Below are 12,053 nucleotides of genomic sequence, written 5' to 3' on the forward strand. Positions count from 1 at the left end.
TACAGGCAGAACCGAATGCAGTTTGAGACAATATTTACTCTTTTTTGCAATGCAAATAAAAACTCCCTTAATGCCAAGAGTTGTATACAGCTCAAGCCCCATATTTACACCTATATTCCCAAAGATCACAATAGCTGCTGTACATGTCAACATGTTGGTTCTATATAGTTACAACTTTTACACCAAGACAGAAAAGACAGCACAGAAGTTTGTAGGTCATTTTACATTTTTTATTAAATCTGTCAGGGTGTTTTAGACCGTCTCCTGGATGGGGGGCTCATAGCCATCAGCCCTCTCCACCTTGGCTCCTGTGTCCTCACCGGTTGCCTTTGCAGTGCTGCCGGCACCGCCCTCACCGTGGAGCTCCATCAGTTTGCCCACTGCAACAGAACACAAAACAGCTTTTAACTCAGCTTCATGACTGAAGGGTCGAGAGGCACTGGCACATTTAAGCAGATGGAAAGCCAATAACTGCAGTGATGTAATAATGTCATCCTTCACCCCTATTAGGATTTTGCACTCAACCATATTAGTCTGGAAAACAGTCCCAACTGTTGCAAATCTGCTTGATCTCTCTCCACATAGTTACTGAAAACTATTTTTTGGTGAGGGAACGTCAGCTGATCTCAATGGGAAGTAATCAGGCCGTCATATGGAGCCGAAACAGTATGTCATCATCTGTTCCCACGGGGCAAAACGGGGATAAAATGCACTTGTGTAGTCTGTTAAAACTGCATCACTTACACTCAAACTTGGGCTTCTTAAGCATCTTGACCTTGCGGACGTAGACGTCGTGTAGAGGGTAGATGGACTGGCAGGCCTTCTCAATGTCCTTGCCAACACTGTCAGGGATCCTGGAACACAAAACAATATACAACACATTGATGCAAAGAGGTAATCCCAATTCAAAAACCATTTCAGAGTCAGCAGTAAGCCTATACAAACTGGCATGTTGGACCAAGTGACTGAAAAGATCAACATATATTTGGTTAAAAAAAAATTATACAGCTGACAAGCTTTAAATAAAAGATGAGAACAATTGGTGATTAACAGGAAATTAAATTAGTGAAACCAAAGACTTAAACTGTAAACACATTACTCAGTGAATAGGCTTATGCCATTTTTAGTAACCAAGCAACAACTGACAGGCCAATGTCTTGAAGATGCAATTAAAAAAGACTTATTTTGATGACGCTACCATTTTCACGGGCAGGACAAACTTCAACTTACAGTTTGTTGACGACTTCCTTCAGGTCGTTGGTCTGAACCTCACGGGTCATGATCTCCATCATCTTCTTGCGGATCTGGCGGACCTGCTGGTGCTGGGCGTAGGAGGTCTTTCTGATCTGGTTGGTGCGCTTCTTTGTGAAACCCACGCAGAACAGACGAAGAAGGTAGCCGTCGGTGGTCTTTACATCCACATGGGCTTCAATCATGGTCTGAATGGAAAAAAATAGATAAATGCCGATTAGACTTTGTAGGGAAGATTACTCTCAACAGTCTCAACCTCCAACCTTTTCATTTGTTATAGCAGCTGCGTTATAAGATCTAAACTGTTTGGTAATCCAAATGTGTGCTCATCTTTCCCTGCCTGCTTATATCATATTATATTTCTTTCTTCAAATCAAGGTACATTATCAGAAGCTTGGCGACACATCCCAGTTCTGTTCACTTGGCGTCTGTTATTGCATATTTAAAATTGCTTGGAAATAGTAAAATCCTAAAAAGCACAACAGATATGCAGTTAATGAAGGATGAATAGTTTTGTATGACAATCCATCCACAGCTAACAAACCAAGATCACGTAGTAAACGGTCCTCACAATAGTCAAAATCATTTGCAACTTTTACCCAAGGTTAATTAAGGTGAACAAATTCAACAGCAACCTAACTTCACCTTTCCTTCACATTCACAAAGCTCGATAAAAAAACCTAATGGTTTTCCATGCTCAAAAAATGTTGTACCCCAAACAAACTTTTGCCTTCACTGTACTGTTCCTTGCCAAAGGCAGTGGACAGAGTTTTCTGTGCATTGTTTATAACTTCATCCTATATGGTTACTGAACAAAGCTGGATGACATGCAGTCTAACTGAAGCCACTCTGCTTTGCTTTTAACAAAGTGTCATGACAGTTTTGCGTCAGGGTTTGCTGCAACTGAGCGGCACGGCAACACAATGTCACTGGTGGCTTTGACAATGGTCACATCCATTAGGGAGGAATTATGGGCTTTCAGGAGACCTTACACTGACAAAAAACTGCCATCTCATAATAAAAAGGAACACGTCAGCTTACAGTTTGCCTCAAACTCCATTATAATTTAATCTAACTCAGATTCACAAATGGCTCCCTTTTTTTGAAACAATGCCGTTTCACCCATTTGCTCCATTATCATAATATGATCTCTTAAATCAACTAATGTGTAGCCGAGATCAACTAAAGTAACATGATTGCTTATGGCCAACAAAAAAGGACTGTTTTGCTTTACTCAAGGAAACCGCAACCACTCTTCTAATAAGGTCTCAGTTTACTACTGTAGTAGTCATATACCTAAAAGTAGACACCTCGACTGACATTCCTGTGAAAACCTCCCAGGCAGCCTTAAAGATTTAAACCCACCGAAAACTAGCCTTCCAACTGTGCTTGTACACCACCACTGCACTTGAAGCGAGCTCATCTTTTAGGTGTTCTCTTGCTTATTTTATTTTTTTAAAAGGCATAAAAACCTCAACATTATGTTTTCATTGTGGAAACGATCACCATGAAAACAGGGCTAGTTATCAAATATCAAAAGACTGATAATCATAAGACCTTCAAGCAAGGATCAATTTTATATCTATATAAGGACATTCAGTATCCTTTGTTTAAAAAAAAAAAAAAAGGCTCCAAGATCATTACCTGCCATTTCTTGACCATGGAGCACATCTTGTCACGGGTCAGGTCCATGCCGTGGAAGTTGGTGAGGCAGTTCTTGCCCTGAACATCCTCGGTGATGAGCTTGAATTTGCGGAAGGCCACCTCGTCGTTCTGCAGGTCAGCGAGGCTCACCTCGAACACACGTCCCTTCAGGCCATCGGAGGCGATTCCTAAGTGGTAGTGAAAAAGGTGTACATGTGAGTGAAAAAGCACATTTACGAATTAGAGGTCAACATTTGGGGCAGAACCAGTTCATACGCTGCCAATACAACAAGAGTGTGGCAAGCTCAGCTAAACAGCAATGTTGTAATGACATTTCATCCTTTAAACAGAGGATTTTCCACTCAACCATATTAGTTTGGAAGACAGGTTTACTGATGCAAACCTGCCTCATCCCTCTCCAGTTACTGATATGTCTTTCTTGTGAGGGAACATCAGCTGATCTCTATTGGTATTAATCAGGAGATCATGGTCATGGCTTGTCATCATGCCTTCCCACAGCTAGCACATGGGTACACTGCAAGTTTCATTCAGCCCCACCATTGACCATCTTCAACCTATGACTGTTTAATATCTTAACTACATAGACTTACTGGTTCCCTGTGTCCTGGTGACCAAGGTCTTGCCAAGATTGCGGATGTTGAACATGGCTGGTGCCTTGACATCATACCAGTCCTTCTTGGAAAAAGGGTCCACACTGTACGAAAGAAACAAACGAGAAAAATGAGTTCATCCATCTGCACAATCAGTTCAAGCTGAATAATAGATGGACTGTGTGCTTGCGAGCTAGAGGACAGACACGCTGCTAGCAAGCCGGCTGAGCACGCACTGCAAGGGACACCGATCGGGCTAGCAGGCACTGTGGAGGATTTACTTCCAACAGACCGGTTGGATGGTGCCGTTTTGACCTACAACGTCACTATATAATTAAGACACTCCGCTTGATCAGTTTGTGAACAGCACCATCTTCCAGATCAGTAATAGATTAACGGCGGCGTCTGACTGCCATGTTGATAGCCAAGCTCGGCTAAATCCATGCTAACACTTGCTAGCCACTCACAAATAACATTACCGGCCGTATATATGCGATTTAACTACTACGGGTTGTTACGCTTCCTTAGACAGAGCAATGCATTGGAAATTAAATACACAAGTATGATTATATCAACTGCGTTATGACAAAGTACAGCAGTGCAGACTATAGGGAAACAGCATGTTTCACCTCCGTCCAGCGCCAGAGGCCGGCGATGACGAGACTAACACCGACCCTGTAGCATCTAATCAAAATCTGCTTCATCCTTAAATTTTTTTCCACCAAACTGCTACTAATGAAGAAAGCAAAGCCTGCTTCGTGTACTAATGTGTGAATTTGCTACTTACATCTTCTTTTTGGCACCTTTTTTGCCGCCTTTGGTCAGCCTCTTATTCTTGCCGACTGCCATGTTGGCTACAGGGAGTGAAAGAGGAGGAAGTACGAAATCCCGCGAGAATTAAAGAGAAAGACCGAGGACGTGAGATTTGTCTTATCTCGCGAGGCTCTGCGGCTTCTTTAGCGCCCTCTGTTGCACAGCCTCGTGTAATAACTTTACCAAGTAAAAGACAGTTTTCTGTGGTGTCTTTGAAAGAAAACAAATGCCACAATGATTTTAATGTCATAAACAACTGAGCACCTTATTGTAAACACTTTTGATTTAAACACAACTGAAATGATTAAGTCGGAAAACCAGTTGAAGAAAGCTAGAAAAAGAAGTTGCACAGGTGTCCATTAAAAAGGGTTAACAATCTGGTAAAGTTAATACATTGGTTAATTACTTAACCACAGATTACAACAGACCATATTTCAGTAATTTAGGGGAGAGAAAATGAAATGAGCCTTAAAATAATATCTATGATATATACATTGCACAATCCAATACACTGGATTGTCTGTATGCTAAACTTAATAGATTTAAAGTTTAATGTGGTTAACATCTTTTGGACTTTTAAGATGACTGAAATAAAAAAGAGCCCTAATAGGTTCAGAAATCAATAAATATAGACAAAGAAAGAAAAAAATTGGTGTCATCTAGTTTCTGACATACATCAAGTTTTTGAAATTGAAAAACAACCACTACAACCAACTGCTGGGAATTTATAGGAACTCCAATCTACATGAATCTGAACAATAGCAAATATGTAAAATATTTCAGAGATATAAATTCAACATCATTCAGTTGTGTGTAAATTCACAATTAATGTAGATATTCTTTATTCTTTATCTTTATTATACTTTATCAAATTCAAAATGTTGCAGCATGTTTTTGCTTGTGTACATAAGGCAATGCTTTGTGTTCACTTTATACATAAGAAGTTATTCAAGCTCTGAGAAATAGTGCTTTGATTACTTGGAAAATAAAATAAAATCCATTCATCTCTTAACAGGCAGAACCAGTCCCTAGGTGTGTGAACACGTCATTCAGGTGCGTGAACGCGTCATACAGGTGTGTATCTTGATAGCCACCCAAACTGTTACTGTAACAAAGGGAAGAATTTTGTCTGTTGATAAAATGTATTCAAGGTAAACGCATGTCCCAACACAAACGACTATGGCTCAGCATTTCTGATTTCTTTTCCTTATTTACATTTCTATGTTTTTATTTTCATTTAATCTAAAATCTAAAATGTCGTATGCATTGATTGAACACCCATCAAGATAAGACTGACATGAAAGTTATTGAACTTTCTTTTATCATCATTAATGTACTTTTTGCTGCTTTCTGTGTGTTTACGGTGAATCTCGCAAACTTTAGTTTGTCACAGTCAAACTCGACACTGAACTATTTGCAGAAATTATATTCTGCTGCTCAGATAATCCATCTTGGATGCAAGATAGATAGAAAAGAGCAAAAGACTATTGCAGTAAAAGGTTGATGTGCCTGTCTCATTATCTCTTTAGTGGCTGGTTAGTCAAAACTAATAAGGCATGGTTCCTGTTCATTTCAAAGGTCAGTATAAGCGTTTCAAAGCCTTATTTAAGCGGGTCTACCTTTCGGCTGCAGTGAACAAGTCTGATGCTCTCAGGTCATCACATTAGAGATGGCGCTTGCATCTCATGGGTGGTGCTGCTGGCTTCCATGACTCCCAGGGTCCCTGAGGACTCAGCTACACTTTAGTGGGAGGTCAGTGACGACAGCTGCCGCTGTGGCAACAGCACTCCTAGTTGCTCAACCATCCTGCACAGCAAATATGATGTCAACGGTTTGAGCAGAGAAAGGAGAGGATGTACATATCATGACATTCAGGGTTTGGTTTAATTTGGATTTCATGCAATAACAGACAAGGATGAAACTGGGACCTCTCCTGTGTTCACCTATGTACGGTTCTGACATTGCACGGGTTGTTGGTGATAATGTGAAAAGGCAAGCAAAGCAGAGCTGTCACTTTGCCTCTATGTTTGGTCTCCTCTGCCTCAGGATGCAGACATCTGTCAATGTGCTTTTGTTCTAAATAGACTTAAACCCCACTTTCTGCTTCTTTCGCTGCTTGAAGCTGTGTTTCGTGCTTGTTGAACATTTTACACTATCTTAAGACACGAGTTTCCCTTTCATTTGTTACATTTTTATTTATAGTAGCCTATTTCTTCATCTGTTATTTTCTAATGCATGATTTTTCATCTCAGTTCATCTCAGCGATCGACATTTTTACAGTCTCCTCTGAAAATAAAGTCTACCCTCTAAATTAGGCAATTTAATTAGTTAATCTACCATTTAGTGCATGTAGTCCTGGAACATAACAGCACTGCAAGTTTTCCAGAATTTCTTCATCACACCTTGAGTATTTGTAATGTAGTAGTAGGTAAAAGTACCGCCCGGCTCAGTTTTGTTACTGGTGCATTAAATTCCTAATTGCAGTGATTAAAGCTACATGAAACTATGAAGTAACAATAAAAAGGTTGTCAGTCCACATATAAAGGCATTTATTGCATTTATTTTAGATTAGTGGCAAAAGTAGTTTAACTTGATTTTAACTTGAACTAGATTTATGTTTAGTAGTGTTTCCAGCAGCATGTATTCAAAGTGTCAAAGCACTCATAATGCCGAGTGTTTTTTCTATTATTACATCATTAGATTATTATTACTAATTATTACTCATTATTATTACATATGTTGCCTTCATTCTTTTATAATTACTTAGCTAATCTCTAGCCTATTTGTCCTTGTTCAGCTGCGTTGGAATAACAAAGTTGTTTTTTCTGACATGAACCCATATTTTCCAGTTTATTTTGTGTCTAGTTGATGTTGTTGTATATTACATGCTACATTTTATTCTTTTAATTACTTAGCCTACCTCTAGCCTGCTAGTTGTTCTTGTTCAGCTGGGATGAGACAATAAAGTTTATTTTCTCTGACATGAACCCATATTTTCTGGTTTATTTTGTGTCTTGCTGATGTTCAAGTAGTATATCACATGCTACCTTCATTCTTTAAATTACTTATCTCATCTCTAGCCTACTATTTGTTATTGATCAGCTGCATTGGAACAATAAAGTTGATATTTATCTAACACAAACCCATATTTTCAGCTCTGCAAATTAACTAGCAGTGGGATGAATGTAGTGGAGTAAAAAGCACCATATGTAGTGGTGCTTGCATAAAGCAGCATTAATAATCGAGTAAAGTACAGTGAGTTACTCTCCATCACTTCCCTGTCAGAGTGTTGAAGTAGAGTGTGTGTGTGTGTGTGTGTGTGTGTCTATGTCCGTGAGGAAGCGCTGTTGATTTCCAGTCGGTCCCAGTGCGTCGTGCTACAAAGTCACCTGAGCGACACACCTGCCATCGAGCTGAATAGACCCAGCTCCCCACTGCGCATGCTCCGCCAACTCAAGGGCTACACTGTCATGGCGCTGACGAGCTGAAGCTACCGGGGTAGATCAGGAAGAGAATGCAGCGCAGCTGGGTGAACGTTGACATTTAAGCAAGTCTGTGGAGTTTGCCGGGGAGGACCGAGCGGACCTCTGTCATTCGTCGACTTCCACCGGAGCTGCTGGCGGACTTGCCCCCTCCAGTTTGTGAGTTTTCGCTCCTGCCAGGCGCGCTACCTGTCAAGTGTCTGGACTCAGTGACAATAGCAACTTCCACTGCTGTGCGGAGGCATTAAAGTCACCGTATCCTCGTTCGCCGTTTGACCGAGCGGCGGGGAAGAGAAACCAGGTTAAGGGGGCGAGCTCTGCCTCACCTGCTCCTCTCCTCGTTACCTGCAGCAGACTTCCTCACGGCTTTTTTAACAGCATTAATCCATCCGTCTGCTATCAAGTTACGGACCAGGGGGGAGAGAGAGGAGTAGTTCACTGTGGAGCGAAGCGGTGACATTTCCAGCCTCGCAGTGTCAACGGCAAAAATCCTGCGTGCGCCTTGTTTTGTTGCCTACTTTCGAGGCTCATTCGTTAAAACTGTCTTGGATGGGGAGGAAAACGTTTGGTCTGTGTGCCTGTAGACTGTCAACAACTCAGCTGAAGGGGAGATAGATCCCTTCTTTTTTTCCCCTCCGACGTCGGCTGCACTGTCACCATCAGGAGGTGAACAGGTGCCTTACCTGTGAACGCCACCTGTCCCGTCCCTTCCTTCCTTTAGCAATGGCTAGCGAGGAGACGGCGGGCGCTGCGCAGCCAGGTGATGGGAAGGACGGGAGACCGGGCGCCATGGCGCTCAACCCCGGGGTGCCTATCAGGGGGATAAGGATGAAATTCGCCGTGCTCGCCGGCCTGGTGGAAGTTGGGGAAGTTTCCAACCGAGACATTGTGGAGACGGTGTTCAACCTGGTAAGCTGATTATGAGAGCTCAGGATAGGCCTGAGGTAGCCCTGTCACACTGTGGCACTGACACTTAATTTAACGTTTTGCAAAAAGTCTGACATCATCCTTCATCTGCATGAAAAGGCGTCGATGATCTAGGAGTGTTTTTTTTTTTTTTTTTTAATGGAGATTAAGATTAAGTGGAACGACATTAGCTCCAGTTGTTTCATTGTGACTTTATGGCCCACATTGGAAACTGGCATGAGTCACCTGCTAAATTGCCTTTTTACTAGTTGCCCTTATCGTCCTTGCTGACCTCATTTCAAACAGTATTATTTTATATATTGTAGTTTTAATATCTTGGTCTGCAGCTTTAAGTGTCAGGACTACTGTGGTGCCTTCATCAAGGTTTTAATATCATGCTTCACTTCTTAGTAGCCTATTTTCCCCCACTTTTTGAAATGTTTGAAATTGTACTATTTTAAAATTCTCAGTGTCTCAGTACTGCACGTTTATAACATGTAATGATTAGGTTTGCACAAATGGAAAACACACCATGCCTCGGCTTTAATTGAATATGACATGAAGACCGATGTCTGAAGAATCATCACGGCAGAAAAGCTGTTGAAAGCAAATCAGCTGCTGCTTTATTTGTGTGTGACATATCCAGGTCAGGCAGAGTGTGTGTGTGTGTGCCTTATCTGTCCACTACCTGTTGGCCACCCTGAAGTCCTTACACAGCTGTCTGCGGCGTTGATGGCCCCTTTGGCTGCCCGACGTGTTGTGAAATGACTTTGCAGCTCCTACACGAGAATGAATGAAACTACCGGTTAACGAGGAAGTTTAGCGTGAAGGAGAGAGCAGTGCTCAACCAGAGCTCGGCGGGTTGGGTAGGAGGAAGAGAGAGAGGGAGGAAAGGTGAAGGTGGAACCTGCAAAACTGCTTTGTCACTGTGGCAACACAATGGACTCTTATTTTTTTTTTTTTCTAGGAAAGGGAGGCTCATCCTCCCTGTCCGTAGTCACCTAAATTTGTGACAACCCCCACAGTGGAGGCAAATGAAACTGGAGTAGAGTTACTTCTCATGAGGCTGTTGCACGGCTAAACGCAAGGCCCCTCCATCATCCACAGAAAGAGAGAGGGAGACAACCACTTCTATCAAAATAGTTGCAGGTTAATCATCAACTAATGGTTTCAATGACATGGTTCCTCAGTCAGCTGCAACTTTATTGCATGTACTAGTAAACAAGATGGAGCTTTTTTTGAAAACAAGGCAGGAATATAAGCTGTAAGGTCAGAACTCTGCACTTGGCTCATGGTTATGAGTTACTGTTTTGTGCTCATGATCTGGTACATTTAGGCACTAAAACCACATAGTTAGGAGAAGATAATGGATTGGATTTGTATGGCGCTTTTCAAGTCACCCAAAGCGCTTGACAGGGTTCCAGGTTCCATTCATTCACACTGGTGGTGGTAAACTACGGTAGTAGCCACAGCTGCCCTGGGGCAGACTGACGGAAGCATGGCGCCTACAGGCCCTCCGACCACCACCTCAAACATACAGCAGTCATACACATTCACACGAGGCAAGGTGGGTGAAGTGTCTTGCCCAAGGACACAACGACCATGAAGCAGTTGGCCGGCCGGGGATCGAACCGCCGACCCTCCGAACATAGGCCGACCCGCTCTACCACCTGAGCCACGGTCGCCCCAAGATCATGTTTTTGATTAAAATACCGGTTCTTGTTGGCACATACAAGGCTAGAGATGTCATTAGAAACACCTGGTTTTGTCTCGACTTCCTGTCAAAAATATCCAGTTTCCGTCAGCACAAACATGGCTGGAAATTGTCATTATTATTATTATTATTATTATTATTTTTATTATTATTATTATCATTATTAAGAGTCAAAAAACAATGTCAATAGTGATTTTAGATGGAATATTTGTTTTTACACTTGCACAGACTACTAATTATTATATGTTTTTTGCATTTTCTACCTGGAGACGTCATCATTATGGCACAGAAATGAGCTGGAGAGACAGCCTGGCATATGTTTTTGACAGGAATATCAGTGTGCAGCAGCTCTGCCTGTGTCACTGGGACTCCATGTTTGGCGCGGTCAGTGTCATTTTAGGGCTTTGAGAAATGGCACCATGCATTTCATTATGCTCGCCACCCTCCGCACTCTGTCTCTCATGCCCTCCACATCCTCTGCTCACCCCTCCACCCGGCCGATAATGTGATTTACTATATACTGGCCAAATTCTTCTTCTTTTTCCTCTTCTTCTCTCTTTTTGCAGCCTTCTTCGGTCCTACCGTGTGTTTGGTCAACAACGTAGTTTTCTCAACACATGAATAATGTTACCCAAAACAGTATTTGTCATGACTCGTGACACATGTGCTGGGGTTATCAACACCAGCATGCCCTTGTTTTAAAGAAAGCAGCCCATTATATCGGCTTTGTTTTTGCCTGGAGTCGCTAAAGAGGTAATAAGAGTGTATCTCATAGTCTCATTTAGTCAAAGAAGCTGTACCTCACAATACACATTTCTCTCTCGGAACATCTGGTCCACGCCAGCTGGATATCTATATAAGGTGCTACAGTAAATCCGCTTCAATAAAAAGTGGAAGTAAAGCTTAGTAAACCAGAGAATGGCATCCCCTTTTTATAACAACATGAATATCTCTTAGTATTAGCTGGTATCCGTAATGTTTTACTGTTTTTAATTAAAAAAATGGTAATTGTCTGTGTGATGGACTGTAGTTAAAGACTATCTTGCATTCTACTACACAGCGCTGCTTCGCTAGAGGCAATGCACTTCACAACATATTTCCTAAATTTGATTTGGCTTTTCATGCATTAAAACCGAGTACAGGTGCAGTAGTTCGCACTTCAAGATACGGCGTTTTTACAGCATTTCTCCCCAGTGCCTGATTAAATTAAATGTCAGGTTTACACACAACCTTCCTCAGTAAATTTGGTGTTTTTGCTGCATAGGAGGACAATGTACGGAAAGTTAGACCTTCTTTACGTAAGCTTTTAGTTGTGTATTATTCAGGCCCCTATAGACCTCCCACACAGGTGTTGTCACTTATGTTGTCTGATTAGACCTCTCCTCAGGTCTGTGTGGGTGTGTATAAACAACAAAGCACAGCTCCATCACCCTTCAACCTGAATTGAGGTCCATTCAGCCAGAGTAATTGAAATCACCTGTGTGGTTTTGCTGGGTCTTTAAGATTTTATTTATTAAAGTATTTATCACGGTTTTGGTCATTGTAGGTAAAAAAAAAAAAAAAAAAATTCAATGAAAACACTACTGTTCAAAACATTGACACAAGGCTGCACTCAGTTTGGAATAAAAAAGC

The 12,053-nt window shown here is 41.7% G+C and overlaps 2 protein-coding genes across 8 annotated transcripts in view; one reads left to right on the forward strand and one right to left on the reverse strand.

Moving 5' to 3' along the window:
- Positions 1-208: 208 nt before the first annotated feature.
- On the reverse strand, positions 209-4,447 carry rps3a (ribosomal protein S3A). Its single transcript, XM_030428931.1, has 6 exons — positions 4,294-4,447; positions 3,507-3,610; positions 2,896-3,083; positions 1,231-1,439; positions 745-854; positions 209-380 (listed from the first exon to the last, which is right to left on the reverse strand). The coding sequence occupies exons 1-6, from the start codon at positions 4,353-4,355 to the stop codon at positions 253-255; spliced, it is 801 nt and encodes a 266-aa protein (XP_030284791.1). The 5' UTR covers positions 4,356-4,447; the 3' UTR covers positions 209-252.
- A 3,324-nt stretch (positions 4,448-7,771) lies between these two features.
- The window catches only part of lrba (LPS-responsive vesicle trafficking, beach and anchor containing), a 194,049-nt gene continuing 189,767 nt past the window's right edge, over positions 7,772-12,053 (forward strand). For all 7 annotated transcript variants that reach the window (XM_030426003.1, XM_030426021.1, XM_030426031.1 and 4 more), the window contains exon 1: positions 7,772-8,710. In XM_030426003.1, coding sequence (XP_030281863.1) covers positions 8,525-8,710 — 186 coding nt within the window. In that variant the 5' untranslated portion in view covers positions 7,772-8,524. The remainder of the gene's footprint in view (positions 8,711-12,053) is intronic.

Source organism: Sparus aurata, chromosome 1 (genome assembly GCF_900880675.1).
Source record: "Sparus aurata chromosome 1, fSpaAur1.1, whole genome shotgun sequence".
Classification (NCBI taxonomy): domain Eukaryota; kingdom Metazoa; phylum Chordata; class Actinopteri; order Spariformes; family Sparidae; genus Sparus; species Sparus aurata.